The sequence below is a fragment of the Bombina bombina genome, chromosome 7 (genome assembly GCF_027579735.1).
Source record: "Bombina bombina isolate aBomBom1 chromosome 7, aBomBom1.pri, whole genome shotgun sequence".
Taxonomy (NCBI): domain Eukaryota; kingdom Metazoa; phylum Chordata; class Amphibia; order Anura; family Bombinatoridae; genus Bombina; species Bombina bombina.
In genome coordinates, this window is record NC_069505.1 from 201,631,706 (window position 1) to 201,658,040 (window position 26,335).

General features: G+C 38.6%; 1 protein-coding gene across 1 annotated transcript in view; it reads right to left on the bottom strand.

The window, feature by feature from the left end:
• Window positions 1-1,944: 1,944 nt before the first annotated feature.
• LOC128636299 (astacin-like metalloendopeptidase) overlaps window positions 1,945-26,335 on the bottom strand; it is a 107,641-nt gene continuing 83,250 nt past the window's right edge. The window contains exons 12-13 of the mRNA XM_053689330.1: window positions 15,097-15,316; window positions 1,945-2,214 (exon numbers count right to left, since the gene is read on the bottom strand). Coding sequence (XP_053545305.1) covers window positions 2,198-2,214; window positions 15,097-15,316 — 237 coding nt within the window. The 3' untranslated portion in view covers window positions 1,945-2,197. The remainder of the gene's footprint in view (window positions 2,215-15,096; window positions 15,317-26,335) is intronic.

Below are 26,335 nucleotides of genomic sequence, written 5' to 3' on the forward strand. Positions count from 1 at the left end.
CTCCATAACCTGTCCGCCTGCTCTAAAGAGGCGGACAGAGATCGCGTGAAATCAACCCGATCCAATCCGGCACCAGCAGTTCACAAGAGCTGCTGGCTCAATGCTGAATGCAGTGAGCGTATTGCTCTCCGCATTCAGCGATGTCTGTCGGACATGATCCGCTGATCTGATCATGTCGGACAAACATTTCATAAATAGGCCCCGTGGTATTTACTACAAAAATCTGTTTTGCTAACTAATACATTATGATTGATTTGTATGCTGTAATCCCTGTCTTTTTTGTAGGTACATAATTGGTTTCTGCTTGCTCTTTCTTCCACTTTTTGTAAAAATTAATATAACTATGTTGGTTATGCAAAACTGGGTTATGGGTAATAAAGGGATTATCTATCTTTTTAAACAATAAACATTTTCAAGTAGACTGTCCCTTTATTTGCAGATGACCATGCTAGCTATGGTTATTATGTTAGTATAAAGGGCATTGTTTTGCAGTTGTTATCTGTTAAAGTCAATTAGCAAAACATTTGAAGAAGAGTTAGCCTTAAAAAGACTGCAGTGTGAATTTAAAGCGCTAAGAATTAGAAAATTGAAAATGTCAAGCGTTAAAGGTACACTAAAGTCACAATTAAATTTACATAACAGATAAATAATGAAATATAAAAACTTCCCAATTTACTTTACCTTAACATTATCAGACTGTGCACTGTCTTTTTGTCTGCACATTTTCTGAATCATGAGCTCCTACTGAGCACACACAAGAGTGATACAGGAGACAAGGAAATCAAAATAAACTTGTTTGAATTTTAGAAATTGTTAGAAATTTGTTCTAAAATTAAAAAAATGTGTTATTGTTTTATCTTTTAACCCTTTGAGTGCTAATGACGGCTCTGAGCCGTCACAGAGTTTCTCACTCTGGTGCTAATGACGGCTCAGAGCCGTCATGAGCACTCACCCACCTTGAGGGAGATCTGGGGGCTCCTAACCGCTCCTACCCCGGCGATCATGCCTGTAGAGTGGCAGGCATTATCGGGGCTTCCCGTGATGCGCCGTGACGTCACACGCAATGACATGATGACGTCACCGCACTACTTTATTTATACTTAACAATGTTAAGTATAGGAGCAGGGGGCATGCTGCTTAGAAGCCTGTATCTCAGGCATCTAAGCAGCTACAGACCCCAAAGACCCATTGTTGGAAAGGTAATCGCCTAACCTATCCAACAATGTAAGTATTGGGGGTCTGTAAAAAAAAAAAGTTAAATTTTTTTTTTAAAAAAACAAATAAAAATAAAAATAAAAAAAACTTAGAAAATATTAGCACCCAGGTGGGAAAGTGCTTAGCACTCCTTAATCATGCACCAGGAGATTATGTAATTGTAACTGCATGAAAAAAGTGCCACATAATGAAAGTATATTTCAAAGTAGTTTTATTATGCATAAGTAAACATTTTATATCAGGTGTTTACTGTTCATAATTAATAGTATATACATGCTAGACATAATAATGTATTCAACGCAAAGATTAGCCTAGAATTACCGTATATGTAGATATATTTTTTACACTTATATATTGAAGCTACTAGTGTATAGGTTTAGTTACTAAAAGTAATTGAGTTACTATAAAGTAATGGGCACTGTCATGTTTGAACTAGTTTTCTATTTATTTCTGTCTTCTTCTGAGAACATTTAGGGACATATGTAAATCAGGCAATGAAATAGAGTTTGAGCAAATAAGTCTGTGTGGAAACTCTAGAAAATCTTATGTTACACACAGCCTAGTTTGGACAGTCTCTATTATTGCCTGTTTTATATCTGTACCTAATTGTTCTCAGCAAAAAAGGGAGATAACAGGAAAACTAACATAGCAACACCCATTTTTTATAGAAACTCAGTGAAATTTGAAAAAAAACAACAAGAGTTAAATTACAAAAAAAGGGAAAAAATAAATAATGAAAATACATTGCAATAATTTTTAACTACACATAATAAAAAAAAAAAATCTAACAATCTTATAATGCTAAAATCTCTAAGTCATGGTCCAGTTCTTATTTTATATTTATGTATTCTCTTTAAAGTTCCAGATACAGATGAATTGCTTAAGGTGAGTCTGCACATTGATGAAGTCAGATGGTCCACACAGGTTTGTTCTTGCTGCACTGTGTCATAACATCATCATTTATGTCATGTTGTTGTCCTAGTCACACTTGCTTTGTCACTGAAGAAAGAAAATGTGTTATTTCTTATCAGATGTTACAGACTATCAGTTCTTGGAATCACTGTTGGTACATGACATTCTTTGTTTCATCACGTGCCCACTTTTGAGATACATAAATACTGCGTCAGGTTTATTTTATAATGTAGACAGAGATGTCTGGTTGTGGAAAAAGCTAACTAAGCTTTACCCATGAGAGCATTTCCTGTTTAATATCTCTAGTGTAGACAAAGGGAACTTTTGTGACCCTCAGCCTCATTATGTGTTTGGCATAGTGCATGAGTATATATGCTGACAAGTCACTACTTCCTGAAGTGAGGCAGCATTATTTCACATTAAAGGGATACTAAACTCACATTTTTTTTTAAGCAACTTTCTAATTTACTCCTATTATCAATTTATTTTTGTTCTCTTGTTATCTGTATTTAAATAGCAGGAATGTAAAGCTTAGGAGCTGGCCCATTTTAGGTTCAGCACCCTGGATAGTGCTCGCATATTGGAACAAAAAATGGGCTGGCTCCTAAGCTTTACATTCTTGCTTTTTAAATAAAGACAGCAAGACAACGAAGAAAAATGTATAATAGGAGTAAATTAGAAAGTTGCTTAAAATTGCCTGCTCTATAGTCCAACGTAATACCTTGTTTCAATAGGTTAAATGGATTTCCAGAGTTTGCTCAAAGAGATAAAGGAAAAACAATATGCATAGTGTTACTCTGTAACAGTTAATTACTGATATCTGTATGGCGCTTCAGAATACTCACATATACCAGAGCTTAAACCAGCTCTGGGTTTAAAATGCTCTATAAAAGCCATTAATGGAACAACAAGATCTCTTCATAAATAATTTGTTCCAGTAGTATCATAAATATAAAATGTATTCCAGTAGTATCATAAATATAAAATGTATTCCAGTAGTATCATAAATATAAAATGTATTCCAGTAGTATAGTAAGTATAACATTAATACCAGTAGTATAGTAAGTATAACATTAATTCCAGTAGTATAGTAAGTATAACATTTATTCCAGTAGTATAGTAAGTATAACATTTATTCAAGTAGTATCATAAATATAAAATGTATTCCAGTAGTATAGTAAGTATAACATTTATTCCAGTAGTATAGTAAGTATAACATTAATTCCAGTAGTATAGTAAGTATAACATTTATTCCAGTAGTATAGTAAGTATAACATTAATTCCAGTAGTATAGTAAGTATAACATTTATTCCAGTAGTATAGTAAGTATAACATTTATTCCAGTAGTATAGTAACTATAACATTTATTCCAGTAGTATAGTAAGTATAACATTTATTCCAGTAGTATAGTAAGTATAACATTTATTCCAGTAGTATAGTAAGTATAACATTTATTTTAGTAGTATAGTAGGTATAACATTTATTACAGTAATATTGTAAGTAATATAACATTAGAATATGTAAAAGCAAATGGGTATAAGCCACTCAGGGTCTGAGCACACATTACAGCTTAGGTGTACACATAGCTTTGCTATAAACAGTCAAGCATATCCTTAAAGGGACAGTATACACTCATTTTCATATAACTGCATGTAATAGACACTACTATAAAGAATAATATGCACAGATACTGATATAAAAATCCAGTATAAAACTGTTTAAAACCTTACTTAGAAGCTGTCAGTTTGGCTCTGTTGAAAAGGTAGCTGGAAAGCCCACTGCAAGTGGCAAATAAGACACTACCCCCCTCCCCCTTCTTTTGCATATGAAAAGACCCTTTACTCAAACAGGAGCAAGCTGGAGTAGGTAGTCGAGCGTATTCACATAAAACTTTGGGGCTTGGTTAGGAGTCTGAAAATCAGAGCAATGTTATTTAAAAATAAGCAAAACTATACATTAATTTAAAAAAAAACTTTATGGGCTATATAAATAGATCATCTACAAAACATTTATGCAAAGAAAAAATGAGTGTATAATGTCCCTTTAACATACAGTTGCAAAACAGGCCATACACCATAAACACTAAACACAATCACCTAAATTTAGAGTTCTGCGTTAGCCTTAAAAAGCAGCGTTAAGGGGTCCTAACGCTGCTTTTTAACGCCCGCTGGTATTACGAGTCTGACAGGTGTACCGCTCACTTTTATTCCGCGACTCGAGGCTACCGCAAATCCCCTTACGTCAATTGTGTATCCTATCTTTTTAATGGGATTTGCCTAACGCTGGTATTACGAGTCTTGGAGAAAGTGAGCGGTACAGCCTCTACCTCCAAGACTCCTACCGCATAAAAAAGTCAGTGGTTAAGAGTTTTATGGGCTAACGCCAGAACATAAAGCTCTTAACTAAAGTGCTACAAAGTACACTAACACCCATAAACTATATATTAACCCCTAAACCGAGGCTCCCCCACATCGCAAACCCTATGATAAAATTATTTAACCCCTAATCTGCCGACCGGACACTGACGCCACCTAAATTATAGCTATGAACCCCTAATCTGCTGTCCCTGACATCGCTGACACCTACATTATATTCATTAACCCCTAATCTGCCCCCCCAACGTCGCCACAACCTAACTACACTTATTAACCCCTAATCTGCTGATCGGATATCGCTGCCACTTTAATAAATGTATTAACCCCTAAACTGCCGCACTCCCGCCTCGCAAACACTATAATAAATTTTATTAACCCCTAATCTGTCGTCCCTAACATCGCCGCCACCTACCTACAATTATTAACCCCTAATCTCCCGTCCCCAACGTCGCTGCTACTATAATAAAGTTATTAACCCCTAAATCTAAGTCTAACCCTAACCCTAACCCCCCCTAAATTAATTATAATTTAAATAAAACAAACTAAAATTACATTGTAGCTATTTTAGGATTTATATTTATTTTACAGGCAACTTTGTATTTATTTTAACTAGGTACAATAGCTATTAAATAGTTATTAACTATTTAATAGCTACCTAGTAAAAATAATTACAAAATTACCTGTAAAATAAATCCTAACCTAAGTTACAATTAAACCTAACACTACACTATCAATAAATTATTTAAATAAATTAACTACAATTATCTAAGCTAAAATACAATTAAATAAACTAAACTATAATACAAAAAAAACAAACACTAAATTACAAAAAATAAAAAGATATTACAAGAATTTTAATCTAAATACACCTAATCTAAGCCCCCTAATAAAATAAAAAAGCCCCCCAAAATGATAAAATTCCCTACCCTAAACTAAATTGCAAAGTAATCAGCTCTTTTACCAGCCCTTAAAAGGGCTTTTTGCGGGGCATTGCCCCAAAGTAATCAGATCTTTTACCTGTAAAAAAAAATACAATCCCCCCCAACATTACAACCCACCACCCACACACCCCTAATCTAAAACCCACCCGATCCCCCCTTAAAAAAACCTAACACTACCCCATTGAAGATCACCCTACCTTGAGCCGTGTTCAGCCAACCGGCCACCGATGGGACAGAAGAAGACATCCGGACCGGCAGAAGTCTTCATCCTATCCGGGCAGAAGAAGACATCCGGACTGGCAGACATCTTCATCCAGATGGCATCTTCTATCTTCATCCTTCCGGAGCGGAGCCATCTTCTATCCAGCCGACGCAGAGCCATCCTCTTCTTCTGACGGACAAACGAAGAATGAAGGTTCATTTAAATGACGTCATCCAAGATGGCGTCCCTCGAATTCCGATTGGCTGATAGGATTCTATCAGCCAATCGGAATTACGGTAAGAAAAATCTGATTGGTTGATTTAATCAGCCAATCGGATTGAAGTTCAATCCGATTGGCTGATTGGATCAGCCAATAGAATGCGAGGTCAATTATATTGGCTCATCCAATCAGCCAATCGGATTGAACTTCAATCCGATTGGCTGATTAAATCAACCAATAGATTTTTCCTACCTTAATTCCGATTGGCTGATAGAATCTTATCAGCCAATCGGAATTTGAGGGATGCCATCTTGGATGACATCATTTAAAGGAACCTTCATTTGTTGTTAGTCCGTCAGAAGAAGAGGATGGCTCCGCGTCGGCTGGATAGAAGATGGCTCCGCTCCGGAAGGATGAAGATAGAAGATGCCGCCTGGATGAAGATGTCTGCCGGTCTGGATGTCCTCTTCTGCCCGAATAGGATGAAGACTTCTGCCGGTCCGGATGTCCTCTTCTGTCCCATCGGTGGCCGGCTGGCTGAACACGGCTCAAGGTAGGGTGATCTTCAATGGGGTAGTGTTAGGTTTTTTTAAGGGGGGATCTGGTGGGTTTTAGAGAAGGGGTGTGTGGGTGGTGGGTTGTAATGTTGGGGGGGATTGTATTTTTTTTTACAGGTAAAAGAGATAATTACTTTGGGGCAATGCCCCGCAAAAAGCCCTTTTAAGGGCTGGTAAAAGAGCTGATTAATTTGTAATTTAGTTTAGGGTAGGGAATTTTATTATTGTGGGGGGCTTTTTTATTTTATTAGGGGCTTAGATTAGGTGTAATTAGATTAAAATTCTTGTAATATTTTTTTATTTTTTGTAATTTAGTGTTTGTTTTTTGTATTATAGTTTAGTTTATTTAATTGTATTTTAGTTTAGATAATTGTAGTTAATTTATTTAATTAATTTATTGATAGTGTAGTGTTAGGTGTATTTGTAACTTAGGTTATGATTTATTTTACAGGTAATTTTGTAATTATTTTACTAGCTATTGTACCTAGTTAAAATAAATACAAATTTGCCTGTAAAATAAATATAAATTCTAAAATAGCTACAATGTAATTATTAGTTATATTATAGCTATATTAGGGTTTATTTTATAGGTATTTAGTTTTAAATAGGATTAATTTATTTAATTATAGTAATTTTAGTTCGTTTTATTTAAATTATATTTAACTTGGGGGGGTTAGGGTTAGACTTAGGTTTAGGGGTTAATAACTTTATTATAGTAGCGGCGACGTTGGGGGCGGGAGATTAGGGGTTAATAATTGTAGGTAGGCGGCGGCGATGTTAGGGAGGGCAGATTAGGGGTTAATAAAATTTATTATAGTGTTTGCGAGGCGGGAGAGCCGCGGTTTAGGGGTTAATACATTTATTATAGTGGCGGCGATGTCCGGTGAGCAGATTAGGGGTTAATAAGTGTAGGTAGGTGGCGGCGACGTTGGGGGGACGACAGATTAGGGGTTAATAAATATAATATAGGTGTCGGCGATGTTATAGACAGCAGATTAGGGGTTCATAAGTATAATGTAGATTGCGGCGGTGTCCGGAGCGGCAGATTAGGGGTTAATAGTATAATGCAGGTGTTAGCGATAGCTGGGGCAGCAGATTAGGGGTTAATAAGTGTAAAATTAGGGGTGTTTAGGCTCTGGGTTCATGTTAGGGTGTTAGGTGTAGACTTAGAAAGTGTTTCCCCATAGGAAACAATGGGGCTGCGTTAGGAGCTGAACGCTGCTTTTTTGCAGCTGTTAGTTTTTTTTTCCAGCCAGCTCAGCCCCATTGTATCCTATGGGGATATTGTGCACGAGCTCATTTTTCCAGCTTACCGCTACTGTAAGCAACGCTGGTATTGCGGGCTGAAGTAGAGCTAAATTTGGCTCAACGCTCACTTTTCTGAGGCTAACGCAGACATTCAGAAAACTCATAATACCAGCGTAGGCTTAAGGGTGCGCTGGAAAAAAAAGGCTCGTTAGCAACGCACAGCTTTACCGACAAAACTGTGTTTCGAGGCCGGCAATAAGCTCCACCCTTCTCTGTGACATTCCCAGGAAATCACCAACGTACGTTTCACTGTATGATCATTGATGCCATCACATGATTTCACGGCTGGGATCAGATCATTGGAGACTGCCTATAATGCTATTCACGCCCCCAGTCAGATTTCACTTTTACTAAAAGGAGGAGGGTGCAGGACGCCAAATAAGGTAGGATGTTCCATGCCATCCTAATGGTGTTAAAGCCCAGTGCTGATAGGATGGCATGGAACATCCTAATAGGTTCTAGGGGTTAAACGGACACGCCAATGGAAAAATAAAATGCTTTGTTTTGTTAGAACATTTTGTTTTTAAGCAAATTCCTTTTTATGACTATGTTTTTAAGTCCGGCCATGGATATAAGTATGGGTTTTCCCATTCTGTGAGCTGTAAGTGCATATTGCAGACTTCACAAGCCTAACCTTGCTACATATACAAGTATGTCCCTAATTGGCCTCAGCTGAGGTAATAAATTACAATACTGTAATACATTTGAAGTTTTTATAACAAATCACCTTGCCTGTATCAGTATCAAGTCTTTGGCTCCTCCAAATATCACTAGTATGTTAATTAATTTTAAAAGTAAAGTAAAAATACATGGATTTTGCATAAAATATAATCAAACAGTATTTCTTGAGTCTCTGCCCTCCCCCTCTCTAAAAAATGTTTTCAAATCATATGCCGGGGAAGATGCAGCCAATCAGAGACAATACTCTAGGAGGGATTTTACTGAATGGGGTGTACCCCTCTAAGATTCTTATTGACGTATGTGCAGTAAAGCAGCAGACATACTAAAGCCTTCTCAGTTTTTCCAGCTTCTCCAACAACAAACCGATTTTATGCAGTTGAATAAAGAGACATAAGTGAGCTTTAGTGAATCAGCTGTATAGAACACCACAAGAACTGAAGAGACTGAGAAGCACACTGTATCTTCTGAACATTGTCCACTTAACTTTGTCTTCTGCAATGTGCTGATAGCTCAAACAAAATAAAGGGCTATTTAAAAAACAAAATTTATGTTTACCTGATAAATTTCTTTCTTTCTTGACATGGTGAGTCCACGGATCATCAATTACTATTGGGAATACCACTACTGGCCAGCAGGAGGAGGCAAAGAGCACCACAGCAAAGCTTCCCACAACCCCCAGTCATTCGACCGAAGGAAAAGGAGAGAAAGGAAGCAACACAAGGTGCAGAGGTGCTTGAGGTTTATAAATAAAACTCTCTGTAAACAGGGAAGGCCGTGGACTCCCCGTGTCAAGAAATAAATAAATTTATCAGGTAAGTATACATTTTGTATTCTTTCTTAAGATACAGTGAGTCCACGGATCAACAATTGCTGTTTGGGATCAATACTCAAACTAGAGGACACAGATGATAAGGGAGGGCAAGACAGGTAACCTAAACAGAAGGCACCACTGTCTGCAGAACTTTTCTCCCAAAAGAAGCCTCAGCTGAGGCAAAAGTATCAAATCTATAGAATTTAGTAAAAGTGTGCAATGAAGACCAAGTCGTAGCCTTTCAAATCTGTTCTACAGAGGCCTCATTCTTAAAGGCCCAAAAAGAAGACACCCCCCTAGTGGAATGAGCTGTAATTCTCTCAGGAGGCTGCTGGCCAGCAGTCTCATAATCCATATGAATAACACTTCTCAACCAGAGAGAAAGAGAGGTGGCAGTAGCTTTCTGGCCTTTAAGTTTACCAGAAAAGCAAAAAAAACAATGCAGAAGACTGAAGAAAATCCTTTGTAGCCTGCAGATAGAATTTAAGCGCCTAAGTTGTCCAACAAATGCTCCTTATGAGAAGAAGGATTAGGACAGAGAGAGGGAACAACAATTTCCTGATTAATATTTCTTTCCGAAACAACCTTATGAAGAAAACCAAACTTGGTACGGAGAACTGCCTTATCTGCATGAAATATGAGATAAGGAGAATCACACTGCAATGCTGAGAGTTCAGAACCCCTCCAAGCAGAAGAAATAGTAGTAAGAAACAAAACTTTCCAAGATAATAACTTAATATCTAAGGAAGGCAAAGGCTCAAATGGCTCAAAGAACAAGATTAAGGCTCCAAGGGGGAGCAACTGATTTAAATACAGGCCTGATTCTGACCAGGGCCTGACAGATCCACCAGACACTTGTGCAGCAGAATGTATAATGCAGAAATCTGCCCCTTGAGGGTACTGACAGATAACCCCTTCTCGAGGCCTTGCTGGACAAAAGATAAGATCCTTTGGAACCTTACTCTACTTCAAGAAAATCCTTTAGAGTCACACCAATAAAGATATTTACGCCATATCTTAGTAAATCTTTCTACTGACAGACTTATGAGCTGAACATGGTCTCAATGACTGATTCGGAAAAGCCATGCTTGGCTAAAATTAAGCATTCGATCTCCAAGCATTCAGCTTCACAGAAGGAGATTCAGATGAAGGAAGGGCCCCTGAAGCAGAAGGTCCTTCCTGAGAGGTAGTCTACATGGAGGTAGAGGCGACATCTCTACTAGATCTGCATACCAGATCCTGCAAGGCCACACAAGAGCTATAAGAATCACAAATGCCCTCTCTCTGCTTGATCTGAAAGATGACTCACGGAAGGAGAGCAAACGGATTAGAGAGATATGTCAAACTGAAGTTCCAAGAAACTTCCAGAGCATCTATCAGAAAATCTTGAGGATCCCTCGACCTCTAACCGTACTTTGGGAGATTGGTGTTCTGACGAGACGCCATCAGATCCAATTCTAGTAACCCCCATTTGGTTGTTAACCTGGAGAACACTTCCGGATGGAGTTCCCACTCCCCGGGATGGAAAGTCTCTCTGCTCAGAAAATCCACTTCTCAATTTTCCATTCCTGAAATGTGGATGGTAGATTCACATCAATTGTGGGTCTCCACCCACTGGATGATCCATGCCACCTCCTTCATGGCTAAGGAACTCTGAGTTCCCCCTTGGTGGTTGATATAGGCCACTGAGGTTATGTTCTCTGTCTGGAGTCTGATAGACCGGGCTACGGCCAGCTGAGGCCAAGCCATAAAGGCATTGAAGATCGCTCTCAACTCCAGAATGTTTATGGGGAGAGCAGATTCCTCCTGAGACCAAAGTCCCTGCGTCTTCAACGAGTCCCATACTGCTCCCCAACCCAACAGTCTGGCATCCATGGTCATAATTACTCAAGAGGGTCTCTGAAAACACGTCCCCTGGGACAGATGTTCTTGCAACAGCCACCATGGTAGGGAGTCCCTTGTTGATTGATCCAGAACTATTCTCTGAGATAGATCTGTGTAATCCCCGTTCCACTGAGCAAACATGCATAGCTGCAGAGGTCTCAAATGGAACTGAGCAAATGGAACTATGTCCATGGAAGCCACCATCAACCTGATTACCTCCATGCATTGGGCCACTGATGGTCATATCACTGGCTGTAGGGACAGGCAAGCGGACATAATCTTGGCTCTTCTGACCTCCGTCAGAAAAAATTTCATATCTAGATAATCTATAATGGTTCCTAAGAAGGTCATGCATATTTTTAAATATTTATTATGGATTTTTTAAGAAATGTTTTATACATGTATTGCGATTAATGAACATAATAGTTAATGTTAATCAGCTGTCATTAATTTTAACCTGTAATGCGAATTTAAGATAACTATATAATGTATCATTTATTTTAACAAATGCATTATATTTCAGAATACTCCACCATCAACCTGATTACCTCCATGCATTGGGCCACTGATGGTCATGTCATTGACTGTAAGGACAGGCAAGTGGACAGAATCTTGGCTCTTCTGACCTCAGTCAGAAAAAAATTCATATCTAGATAATCTATAATGCTTCCTAAGAAGGTCACTCTTGTAGTTCGAACAAGTGAACTTTTCCCCAGATTCATCTTCCAACCGTGGGAACAAAGAAACCCCAACAAGATCTTGGTATGAGATTCTGCTATTTGAAAGAATGGCACCTGAACCAGAATGTCATCCAGATAAGGTGCCACTGCAATTCCCTGAGACCGAATTACTGCCAATAGAGCTCCAAGGACCTTTGAGAAAATTCTGGGAGCTGTGGGAAGGCCAAATGGGAGTGCTACAATTTGAAAATGTTTGTCTAGATAAGCAAACCTCAGATATTTGTGATGATTCCTGTGAATGGGAACATACAGGTACGCACCCTTCAAGTCTGTGGTTGTCATGATTGACCCTCTTGAATCAAGGGAAGAATGGAGTGGATAGTTTCCATCTTGAAAGGAACTTGTTTAGTAACTTTAGATCTAGAATGGGCCTGAAAGTTCCATCTTTCTTGGGAACCATTAACAGGTTTGAGTAAAATCCGAGACCCTGTTCCTGGGTTGGAACAGGCACTATCACTCCCAAGAGGGAAAAGTCCTGCACACATTTCAAGAACGCCTCTCTTTTTATCTGGTCTACAGGTAATCTTGAGAGGTGGAACCTGCCTCTGGGAGGAAAAGTCTTGAACTCTAACTTGTACCCTTGAGAAACAATGTCCACTGCCCACGGGTCTGGGACATATCACTCCCAAGCTTGTGCGAACTGAGAGAGTCTGCCCCCCATATGATCCGATCCCGGATCGGGGGCAACCCCTTCATGCTGACTTGGAATCAGCTGCGGGTTTCTTGGATTGCTTCCCCTTATTCCAGGACTGACCAGGCTTCCAAAAGGGCTTGGATTAATCCTGTTTGGTAGAGGCAGGGGAAGACTTACCTCTGAAGTTATGAAAGGAATTAAAATTAGTCTGACGTCCCTTCATCTTGTTCCTCTTATCTTGAGGCAGAAAGTATCCTTTACCACCGTAATATCGGAAATAATTTCTGCCAATGCCAGTCCAAACAAGGTCTTTCCCTTGTAAGGGATTGCCAAAAGCTTTGATTTAGAAGAAACATCAGCAGACCAAGACTTAAGCCACAGTGCTCTACGCTCCAATATAGCAAAGCCAGATATTTTGGTCCTTAACTTAATGACCTGCAAAGAAGCGTCAGTGATAAAGAAATTAGCTAACTTTAGAGCCCTTATCCTATCCTGAATCTCCTCCAAAGCAGTTTCCACTTTCAATTATTCAGACAAGGCGTCAAACCAATAGGCTGCCACACTGGTGACTGTCGCAATGCACGCCGCCGGTTGCCATTGTAACCCTTGATGAGTATACATCTTCTTTAAAAAGGCATCCAGCTTCTTATCCATAGGATCTTTGAAAGAGCAACTATCTTCAATAGGGAAAGTAGTTCTCTTAGCCAAGGTAGAGATTGCCCCTTCCACTTTGGGAACCGTCTGCCATGGCTCCTGGATGGAGTCTGTGATCGGGAACATTTTCCTAAAGACAGGAGAGGGGGAGAAAGGTATTCCTGGCCTCTCCCATTTCCGGGAAATAATCTCTGTGGCACGGTCTGGCACTAGGAACACCTCCCCAGGAGAGGGAACATCAAAGTATCTATTTAATTTACTTGACTTTTTAGGGTTGAAAACAATAGGCATATTAAAGTCGTAGAAGGTAGCTGAAACCTCCTTTAGTAAGACACAGAGGTGCTCAAGCTTGAATCTGAAAGAAACCACTTCAGCATCAGAAGCAGGAATTAATCTGAGAGTTTCCCCCTCAGAGGCTACAGAAGTATCCTCCTCTTCCGACTTATGGTAAAGAGCAACCTGGTTTGCCTGAGATGTCTTACGTCTCCCTTGCAGCATAGGGATGTCCGCTAGCGCTTCAGACCTGAGCCGCAATTTCAGCTTTCAAAAATACTCCATCAGGAGATAGTGAGGAAGCACAGGGCACTGTGTCAGATGATGGCACAGTTTGGGACACTTGTGGGGAAAGCTGTGGCATAAGCCTGGACAGCATTCACTTGAGAGAATGTTGGCTCAGACTCAAACAATTTATCTTTGTACAATAAAGTTCTTTCCACAAAAGGACTACAAAAAGGCAAGGGTGGTTCAACCTGTGCATTTCCCAACAGATAGGCTCTAAGTCCATATTGCACAGAAGGAAATACACACACACAAATTTGTTGCAAAAACGGAGCTGTCTCTTTAAGACTGCAGTTTATATAGGATAAAACAGTGTCCACAATTTAATAATAAACCCTTAAGAAGAGGAAATATCTATTTAATTTACTCGCTTCCCAAAAATATTTATTAACACCTCTAGACACCCCTACACCACAGCGTTACTCTGCAGTGCCCACCTAACCTCCGTTAGGCTGATTTGGTATGGAAAAACTGCCTGGTTCTACTCCGGACAGGCAGGGGCAAACTTAAGGAGGAAGACGCAGTCAGAGGATTCTGAAGAGGAAAAGGGTGCCAAGAGAAAGCGTGCTCCGCGTTTGGGGAAGAGGAGCCCGCCCCCTATGACATCACGATAGTGATTACAGGACGATCGAGCAAAATGGATGGAATCCGTAATAGCAAATGCATAAACCCTCTTTAACTGAGCCACCAATAAAACCTTACTGTTTGAGAAAGTGAAACACTATGAAAACAATCATCTCTTAAACACCTAGGTCCCCACAGTGCCCTGTCAGCCTGTTTAAATCATCCTGGTCTCAGGAAGATATAGGTTCCAGTATAAGGTGCATAAAGGTTAACCAGCTTGAGTGCCAGGATCTCTAATAAAAATAAATGGCAACTACCTGCACCTTCTGTCCAACAGGGAGACAGCACCAGGAATGGAAGGAAGCCGCTCCTCACAGGGTCCTGTGAAAAAAATGATAAACAGAGTAAGCCTACTCTGGCATACAGTAGAAGGGCAGCAAATTTGTTAGGAAAGCACAGTGAGGCCCTCCCTACAAGTTCCTAACTGATTTAAAGCTATCACAGCCCTCCTGAAGAGACTAACGTGGAGTACAGCTAAACCCAGCATGTCAGGGAAGATCCGAGCAAACCTGCTCAGGCTTCCAAAATAATAAACTATTGATAGAAAAATCTTGTACAGACACTTAAAACTTCACCTCCTCCTTGCACTTAAGGCAAAGAGAATGACTGCGGGTTGTGGGAAAGGAACAGATACTTAACAGCTTTGCTGTGGTGCTCTTTGCCTCCTCCTGCTGGCCAGGAGTGGTATTCCCAACAGTAATTGATGATTTGTGGACTCACCGTGTCTTAAGAAAGAAAACATGTATCATTTACAGTAGGTAACAATTTTTTTGGACTCACCCCAACTGTACTTTGCTTGGAAGCCTATGTTCTGTACCGATCTATCAGAGTGAAACTGCAGCACGAGCCAGCTTCCAGAAGTAATAAACGTTGGTAGAGTTCTGATGCCGCAATACTTATCTGGGCTGGAGCCTGTCCGAGAACCATCAAGGAGGGACAGGTAATCATAAATGCAGTTACGAGATGACTCCAGTGAAAAATAGGTGATCTTCAGGGACAACTGCAGAAGACATGGTTACAGGAGGATCAAAATGGTGATTGCAGCAATAGCAGAACTGGAGTCCTGCACTATTTTTGCAGGTGGAACTATGAAAATATGCTTTATGTTTAGACCGCTAATCTACCCTTAATATTCAGTATTTACATACAGTACATACATCATGTCACATACATGATTCATTCAACCATCCTCAATTATTAATTATTCTTACATAAAACCCTGAAACAGACTCATTGTACCCACACCCTCTTTGTACAGCTATATCCCCACTCAGTTATATGCCTACCTCATTTCCCTAAACAATCCAATGGTCATGTGAACAATTCATTAAAATACACTTCCTCTAAAACATAACTAGCATTAGAAAACACTATAGCGATATTTTATAGCAAGTAGCAACCAAGACTGCCTGCTATCTATATTACTGCTATATTGCTATCTATATTATTGCCTATTTTACTATCTATATTACTGCCTATATTACTATCTATATTACTGCCTATATTACTATCTATAGTACTGCCTATATTACTGTCTATATTACTGCCTATATTACTATCTATATTACTGCCTATATTACTATTTATCGTCTAGATTACGAGTTTTGCGGTATGAGTGAAAAAGCATTGTTATGGCTCTTTTTCACTACCGCTGGTATTACGAGTCTTGCAGGTATATCTGTACCGCACACTTTTTTGGCCGGAACGCAACATAACTACAGCAGCTTTTAAAGAGTCCCTTTTCAATGCGCCAGCATTACAAGTTTGCCTGTCCGGCCAAAAAGTGAGCAGTACAGCCTATACCATCAAGATCCATACCGTAAACTGAAAGTCAGTAGGGGTTAATGTTAGTTTTTTTAAGGGTTTATTGGGTGGGTTATATTTTTAGGTTAGGGTTTGGGCAGAAAAAGAGCTAAATGCCATTTTAAGGGCAATGCCCATACAAATGCCCTTTTCAGGGCAATGGGGAGCATAGGTTTTTTAGATAGGATTTTATTTGGGGGTTGGTTGTGTGGGTGGTGGGTTTTACTGTTGGGGGGTTGTTTGTATTATTTTTTTACAGTTAAAAGAGCTGATTTCTTTAGGGCAATGCCCCCGCAAAAGGCCCTTTTAAGGGCCATTGGTAGTTTATTGTAGGCTAGGGTTTTTTATTTTAAGGGGGCTTTTTTATTTTGATAGGGCTATAAGATTAAGTATAATTAGTTTAAATATTTGATAATTTCTTTTTTATTTTGTGTAATTTAGTGTTTTTTTTTGTAATTTAGTTAATTGTATTTAATTAATGTCATTTATTTAATTGTAGTGTAAGGTTAGGTGTTAGTGTAAGACAGGTTAGGTTTTATTTTACAGGTAATTTTATATTTATTTTAGCTAGGTAGTTAGTAAATAGTTAATAACTATTTACTAACTAGTCTACATAGTTAAAAAAAATACAAACTTGCCTGTGAAATAAAAATAAAACCTAAGCTAGCTACAAACCGAGGCCCTCTCGCATTGCAAACACTAAAATAAAATTATTAACCCCTAATCTGCCGCTCCGGACATCGCCGCCAATATAATAAACATATTAACCCCTAAACCGCCGCACTCCCGCATCGTAAACACTAGTTAAATATTATTGACCCCTAATCTGCTGTCCCTAACATCGCCACAACCTACATTACTGTTATTAACCCCTAATCAGCTGCCCCCAAAATCGCTGCCACTATACTAAAGTTATTCATCCCTAAACCTAATCCTAACTCTAACCCTAACACCCCTAACTTTAATATAATTAAAATAAATCTAAATAAAAATTACTATAATTAACTAAATAATTCCTATTTAAAACTAAATACTTACCTGTAAAATAAACCCTAAGCTAGCTACAATATAACTAATAGTTACATTCGGCTAGATTACGAGTTTGGCATTAGCCTTAAAAAGCAGCGTTAAGGGGTCCTAACGCTGCTTTTTAACGCCCACTGGTATTACAAGTTTGACAGGTACAGGTGTACCGCTCACTTTTCTAACGCGACTTTTCCATACCTCAAATCCCCTTACGTCAATTGCGTATCCTATCTTTTTAATGGGATTTTCCTAACGCAGGTATTACAAGTCTTGGAAGAAGTGAGCGGTACAGCCTCTACCTCCAAGACTCCTACCGCATTTAAAAGTCAGTAGCTAAGAGTTTTATGGGCTAACGCCGTGCTATAAAGTACACTAACACCCATAAACTACCTGTTAACCCCTAAACCGAGGGCCCCCCCCCCCACATCACAAACACTAACATAAAAAATTTTAACCCCTAATCTGCCGACCGGACATCGCCACCACCTACATTATACCTATGAACCCCTAATCTGCTGCCCCTAACATCGCCGACACCTACATTATAGTTATTAACCCCTAATCTGCTGCCCCCAACGTCGCCGCCACCTACCTACAATTATTAACCCCTAATCTGTCGACCGGACATCGCCGCCACTATAATAAATGTATTAACCCCTAAACTGCCACACTCCCGCCTCACAAACACTATAACATTTGCTATTAACCCCTAATCTGCCGTCCCTAACATCGCCACCACCTACCTACAATTATTAACCCCTAATCTGCCACCCCCAACGTCGCCGATACTATATTAAATATATTAACCCCTAAACCTAAGTCTAACCCTAACCCTAACACCCTAACCCTAACTTAAATCTATTTTTAATAAATCTAAATAAAATTACTATAATTAAATAAATTATTCCTATTTAAAACTAAATACTTACCTATAAACTAAACCCTAATATAGCTAAAATATAACTAATAGTTACATTGTAGCTATTTTAGGATTTATTTTTATTTTACAGGCAACTTTGTATTTATTTTAACTAGGCACAATAGTTATTAAATAGTTATTAACTATTTAATAACTACCTAGATAAAATAAATACAAATATACCTGTAAAATAAACCCTAACCTAAGTTACAATTACACCTAACACTACTCTATAATTAAATTAATTACCTAAACTACCTACAATTAAATACAATTAAATTAAATAAACTAAATTACGAAACCCCCCCAATAAATTACAGAAAATAAAAAAGAAATTACAATATTTTAAACTAATTACACCTAATCTAATCCCCCTAATAAAATAAAAAAGCCCCCCAAAATAATAAAATTCCCTACCCTACACTAAATTACAAATAGCCCTTAAAAGGGCCTTTTGCGGGGCATTGCCCCAAAGTAATCAGCTCTTTTAATAGCCCTTAAAAGGGCTTTTTGCGGGGCATTGCCCCAAAGTAATCAGCTCTTTTACTTGTAAAAAAAAACCAATACCCCCCAACATTAAAACCCACCACCCACATACCCCTACTCTAAAACCCACCAATCCCCCCTTAAAAAACCTAACACTAACCCCCTGAAGATCACCCTACCTTGAGCTGTCTTCACCCAGCCAGGCCAAAGGCTTCATCCAATCCGGCAAGAAGAGGTCCTCCAGAGGGTCCGAAGTCTTCATCCTATCTGGGCAGAAGAGGACATCCAGACTGGAAGAAGTCTTCATCCAAGCGGCATCTTCTTTCTTCATCCTTCCGGAGTGGAGCGCCACCATCTTGAAGACCTCCGACGCGGAACATCCTCCTTGACCGACGACTAGACAATGAATGACGGTTCCTTTAAATGACGTCATCCAAGATAGCGTCCCTTGAATTCCGATTGGCTGATAGGATTCTATCAGCCAATTGGAATTAAGGTAGGAAAAATCCAATATGATGCAAGGTCAATCCAATTGGCTGATAGAATCCTATCAGCCAATCGGAATTTGAGGGACGCCATCTTGGATGACGTCATTTAAAGGAACCGTCATTCGTCGTCTAGTCGTCAGTCAAGGAGGATGTTCCGCGTCGGAGGTCTTCAAGATGGTGCCGCTCCGCTCCGGAAGGATGAAGAAAGAAGATGCCGCTTGGATGAAGACTTCTTCCAGTCTGGATGTCCTCTTCTGCACGGATAGGATTAAGACTTCGGACCCTCTGGAGGACCTCTTCTTGCCGGATTGGATGAAGACTTCGGCCCAGCTGGGTGAAGACGGCTCAAGGTAGGGTGATCTTCAGGGGGTTAGTGTTAGTTTTTTTAAGGTCGGATTGGTGGGTTTTAGAGTAGGGGTATGTGGGTGGTGGGTTTTAATGTTGGGGGGGTATTGTATTTTTTTAAAGGTAAAAGAGCTGATTACTTTGGGGCAATGCCCCGCAAAAAGCCCTTTTAAGGGTTGGCAAAAGAGCTGATTACTTTGGGGCAATGCCCCGCAAAAGGTTCTTTTAAGGGCTATTTGTAATTTAGTGTAGGGTAGGGAATTGTATTATTTTGGGGGGCTTTTTTATTTTATTAGGGGTATTAGATTAGGTGTAATTAGTTTAAAATATAGTAATTTCTTTTTTATTTTCTGTAATTTAGTGTTTTGTTTTTTTCGTAATTTAGTTCATTTAATTTAATTGTATTTAATTGTAGGTAGTTTAGGTAATTAATTTAATTATAGAGTAGTGTTAGGTGTAATTGTAACTTAGGTTAGGGTTTATTTTACAGGTATATTTGTATTTATTTTATCTAGGTAGTTATTAAATAGTTAATAACTATTTAATAACTATTGTGCCTAGTTAAAATAAATACAAAGTTGCCTGTAAAATAAAAATAAATCCTAAAATAGCTACAATGTAACTATTAGTTATATTGTAGCTATATTAGGGTTTATTTTATAGGTAAGTATTTAGTTTTAAAGGGACAGTCAACACCAGAATTTTTGTTTAAAAAGAAAGATAATCCCTTTATTACCCATTCCCCAGTTTTGCATAACCAACACAGTTATAATAATACACGTTTTACCTCTGTAATTATCTTGTATCTAAGCTTCTGCTGACTGCCCCCTTATTTCAGTTCTTTTGACAGACATGCAGTTTAGCCAATCAGTGCTCACTCCTAGGTCACTTTACGTGCATGAGCTCAATGTTATCTATATGAAACATGTGAACTAATGCCCTCTAGTGGTCAAAATGTATTCAGATTAGAGGCAGTCTTCAAGGTCTAAGAAATTAGCATATGAACCTCCTAGGTTTAGCTTTCAACTAAGAATACCAAGAGAACAAAGCAAAATTGGTGATAAAAGTAAATTGGGAAGTTGTTTAAAATTGCATCCCCTATTTAAATCATGAAAACATTTTTTGGACTTGACTGTCCATTTAAATAGGAATAATTTATTTAATTATAATAATTTTATTTAGATTTATTAAAAATAGATTTAAGTTAGGGGGGTGTTAGGGTTTGGCTTAGACTTAGGTTTAGGGGTTAATACATTTAATATAGTAGCAGCGACGTTGGGGGCGGCAGATTAGGGGTTACTGATTGTAGGTAAGTGGCGGCGATGTTAGGGATGGCAGATTAGGGGTTAATAACAAATTTTACCGTGTTTGCGAGGCGGGAGTGCGGCGGTTTAGGGGTTAATACATTTATTATAGTGGCGGCAAAGTCCGGTCAGCAGATTAGGGGTTAATAATTGTAGGTAGGTGGCGGCGACGTTGGGGGCGGCAGATTAGGGGTTAATAAATATAATGTAGGTGTCAGCGATGTTAGGGGCAGCAGATTAGGGGTTCATAGGTATAATGTAGGTGGCAGCGGTGTCCGAAGCGGCAGATTAGGGGTTAATAATATAATGCAGGTGGCAAGGATGTCGGGGGCAGCAGATTAGGGGTTAATAAGTGTAAGGTTAGGGGTGTTTAGACTCGGGGTTCATGTTAGGGTGTTAGGTGTAGACTTAGAAAGCCATCTCAGCCCCATTGTTTCCTATGGGGAAATCGTGCACAAGCACGTTTTAGCCAGCTTACCGCTACCGTAAGCAACGCTGGTATTACAGTGAGAAGTGGCGCTAAATTTGCTAAACGCTCACTTTTCTGAGGCTAACGCAGCCATTCAGAAAACTTGGAATACCAGCGTTGTTTAAAGTGAGCGCTGGAAAAAAAGGCTTGTTAGCAACGCACGGCTTTAACCGACAAAACTCGTAATCTAGCAGATTGTATCTAGCTATTTTATTTTACAGGCAAGTTTGTATTTATTTTAACTAGGTAGAATAGTTATTAAATAGTTATTAACTATTTACTAACTACCTAGCTAAAATAAATACAAATTTACCTGCAAAATAAAACCTAACCTGTGTTACACTAACACCTAACCTTACACTACAATTAAATAAATTAAATTAATTAAATACAATTAACTAAATTACTAAAGAAAACAAACACTAAATTACACAAAATAAAAAAGAAATTATCAAATATTTTAACTATTTACACCTAATCTAATAGCCCTATCAAAATAAAAAAAAATAAAAAATAAAAAAAAACCTAGCCTACAATAAACTACAAATGGCCCTTAAAAGGGCCTTTTGCGGGGCATTGCCCCAAAGAAATCAGTTCTTTTACCTGTAAAAAAATAATACAAACACCCCGCCAACAGTAAAACCCACCACGCACACAACCAACCCCCCAAATAAAATCCTATCTAAAAAACCTAAGCTCCCTATTGCCCTGAAAAGCCAAAGTAGATGATGTATACAGCACAACTGACAGTGCTCGGTGCAAGGGGTTAACTGCAAATCCCCAAATATAATCCAAACATGCAAAGTTCACCAGCACAGTATGGTAAACAATAAATATCTTTATTAAAGACCCATGTTAAAATAGCAATGTTTCGGGGTTAACCCCTTAGTCATGCCACCTGTTACATATGGTTATTTCATCCCTTTTAAATCTTTACTTCTTTGCTCCAAACATTTCCAAAAGTATGCACTTGGCGCCATCTAGTGGCGTTTTATTGTAATTACATCTTCCCACTTTTACTTTAAACAATATACAGTATATGTAACACTTAAAAACAAAGTATCACCTTAAGTACAGTGTACAGCAGCAACAAATACAATTGCACAGTATCCTCTTGCTTTCAGCAAAGTCACCTATAGTATACCTCATTCTATTGGACTATGTGTATATTAAGGGTAATTTAAACCTATAAGAAGGTCATAAAAAACATGAGAGGTCAAAGTCACGGTTTAACCCCTTGGGTGCCATGGACTCCATATTAAAAATCCACCACATCTCTCTCTGCTTAAGAAGCTGCACCCTGTCTGTTCCATTCCTAGGCACCTGCACCTGCTCAATAATTTGCCAGCGTAGCTCGCTGATATTATGCCCTTTCTCAATGAAATGTTTAGATAATGGTGCTTTCATGTTCTTCCTCCTGATATTACTGCGATGTTGATTCATACGCTCCCTAGCCTTTTGTGTAGTCTCTCCTAAATAAATTAAAGAGCACGGACATTTAATAAGATATATGACATAGGTGCTTTCACAGGTATAGAAGCCTTCAATATTAATTAGTTTCCCACTATGTGGGTGGAAAAAATGTGGTCCTTTAATGATAGAACTACAGGACATACAACCTAAGCAGGGGTAACTCCCTCTTCTCTTATTTCCAATGTATGTTTGTTTTAAGCTTATACTAGGACCCACATCAGATCTCACAAGGTGGTCTACAGGTCCTATCTCCTTCTTCACTCACAATCCTTTGTACTCTAAGTAGCTGGCTTTCACTATCACCTATAGCGAGGAATCTGTAACTTTCCTGGACACCAGAGTAACTAAATGTGCCAATGGTTTAAAATTTGATTTATATACAAAGGAAACTGACAAAACACTTTGTTAAAATGTATAGATTCCCTACGTAAAAGCCAGCTACTTAGAGTACAAAGGATTGTGAGCGAAGAAGGAGATAGGACCTCTAGATTAAAACAAATGAAAGATACATTTCTAGAAAGGGGGTATCCATCAAGCCTTATAGAAAAAAAGATGAAGGAGATACAGAATCCAACATATAAGACCGATAAAAATGCAAACAAAAAAGACAGAATTGTGTTTGTATCACAATATAGCTTGTACAGCGATAGGATTAGCAGAATCATTAGGAAAAATTGGCACATTTTAAAAGATTGCAACCCCAACATTCAACAATTACAAGAACCACCCCTTATGGCCTTTAGACATGTGAAAAACATAAGAGACCACCTTGTGAGATCAGATGTGGGTCCTAGTAAAAGCTTAAAACAAACATACATTGGAAATAAGAGAAGAGGGAGTTACCCCTGCTTAGGTTGTATGTCCTGTAGTTCTATCATTAAAGGACCACATTTTTTCCACCCACATAGTGGGAAAAAAATTAATATTGAAGGCTTCTATACCTGTGAAAACACCTATGTCATATATCTTATTAAATGTCCGTGCTCTTTAATTTATTTAGGAGAGACTACACAAAAGGCTAGGGAGCGTATGAATCAACATCGCAGTAATATCAGGAGGAAGAACATGGAAGCACCATTATCTAAACATTTCATTGAGAAAGGGCATAATATCAGCCAGCTACGCTGGCAAATTATTGAGCAGGTACAGGTGCCTAGGAATGGAACAGACAGGGAGCAGCTTCTTAAGCAGAGAGAGATGTGGTGGATTTTTAATATGGAGTCCATGGCACCCAAGGGGTTAAACCGTGACTTTGACCTCTCATGTTTTTTATGACCTTCTTATAGGTTCAAATTACCCTTAATAGTCCAATAGAATGAGGTATAATATAGTCGACTTTGCTGAAAGCAAGAGGATACTGTGCAATTGTATTTGTTGCTGCTGTACACTGTACTTAAGGTGATACTTTGTTTTTAAGTGTTACATATATATTGTTTAAAGTAAAAGTGTGAAGATGTAATTACAATAAGACGCCACTAGATGTTGCCAAGTGCAAACTTTTGGAAATGTTTGGAGCGAAGATTTAAAAGGAATGAAATAACCATATGTAACAGATGGCATGACTAAGGGGTTAACCCCGAAACGTTGCTATTTTAACATGGGTCTTTAATAAATTTTATTTTTTACCATACTGTGCTTGTGAACTGTGCATGTTTGTATTGCCCTGAAAAGGGCATTTGGCTCTTTTTTTGCCCAAACCCTAACCTAAAAATAAAACCCACCCAATCAACCCTTAAAAAAAACCTAACACTAACCCCTGAAGATCCACTTACAGTTTCATCCATCTGGTGCGGAGCGGCTCCCTTTTCAAGACATCCGGTGCGGAGCATCCTCTTCTGATGACGGCTAACGAAGAATGAAGTTTCCATTAAGGGATGTCATCCAAGATGGCGTCCCTTGAATTCCGATTGGCTGATAGAATTCTATCAGCCAATCGGAAAACAAGGTGAAAAAATCCTATTGACTGATGCAATCAGCCAATAGGATTGAGCTTCAATCCTATTGGCTGATTGGATCAGCCAATAGGATTGAAGCTCAATTCTATTGGCTGATTGCATCAGCCAGTAGGATTTTTTTACCTTTAATTCCGATTAGCTGATAGAATTCTATCAGTCAATCGGAATTCAAGGGACACCATTTTGGATGATGTCATTTAAAGGAACCTTTAGTGTATGGCTGGGACCATATGAAGCGGATGCTCTGCGCCGGATATCTTGATGATGGAGCCGCTCCGCCTCGGAAGGATGAAGATAGAAGATGCCGTCTGGATGACGAATTCTGCCCGTCTGGAGAACCACTTCTTTCTGCTTGGATGCAGACTTCTCCCGGCTTCATTGAGGACTTCTTGCTGCTTGGATGAAGACTTCTCCCGGCTTCGTTGAGGATGAATGTCCGTTCTTCAAAAACTAAGTGGATCTTCGGGGGTTAGTGTTAGGTTTTTTAAGGGTTTATTGGGTGGGTTTTATTTTTAGATAAGGGTTTGGGCTGAAAAAGAGCTAAATGCCCTTTTAAGGGCAATGCCAATCCAAATGTCCTTTTCAGGGCAATGGGGAGCTTAGGTTTTTTTAGATAGGATTTTATTTTTGGGGTTTGGTTGTTTGGGTGGTGGGTTTTACTGTTGGGGGGTTGTTTGTATTTTTTTTTTTACAGGTAAAAGAGCTGATTTCTTTGGACCATGCCCAGCAAAAGGCCCTTTTAAGGGCTATTGGCAGTTTAGTTTAGTTTAGTGAGTTTTTTATTTGGGGGGGGGGGGGGGGGCTTTTTTATTTTGATAGGGCTATTAGATTAGGTGTAATTAGTTTAAATATTTGATCATTTCTTTTTTATTTTGTTTAATTTTGTGTTTGTTTTTCTTGTAATTTAGTTAATTGTATTTAATTAATACATAAACCGTAAGCTAGCTACAATATAACTAACTATAGTGTAAGATTAGGTGTTAGTGTAAGACAGGTTAGGTTTTATTTTACAGGTAAATTTGTATTTAGTTTAGCTAGGTAGTAATAACTATTTAGTAACTATTCTACCTAGTTAAAATAAATACAAACTTGCCTGTGAAATAAAAATAAACCCTAAGCTAGCTACAATGTAACTATTAGTTATATTGTAGCTAGCTTAGGGTTTATTTTACAGGTAAGTATTTAGTTTTAAATAGGAATTATTTAGGTAATGATAGCAAGTTTTATTTAGATTTATTTTAATTATATTTAAGTTAGGGGGTGTTAGGGTTAGACTTAGGTTTAGGGGTAAATAAATTTAGTATAGTGGCGGCGACATTGGGGGTTGCAGATTAGGGGTTAATAAATGTAGGTAGGTGGTGGCGATGTTAGGGACGTCAGATTAGGGGTTAATAATATTTAACTAGTGTTTGCTAGGCGGGAGTGCTGCGATTTAGGGGTTAATATGTTTATTCTAGTAGCGGCGATGTCCAGGGCAGCAGATTAGGGGTTAATAATTTTATTTTAGCGTTTGCAATGTGGGAGGGCCTCGGTTTAGGGGTTAATAGGTAGTTTATGGGTGTTAGTGTACTTTTTAGCAGTTTAGTTATGAGTTTTATGTTACAGCTTTGTAGTGTGAAACTCATAACTACTGACTTTCAGTTTACGGTATTGATCTTGGTGGTATAGGGTGTACCGCTCACTTTTTGGCCTCCCAGGCAGACTCGTAATACCAGCGCTGTGGAAGTTCCATTGAAAAAAGACCTTACGCA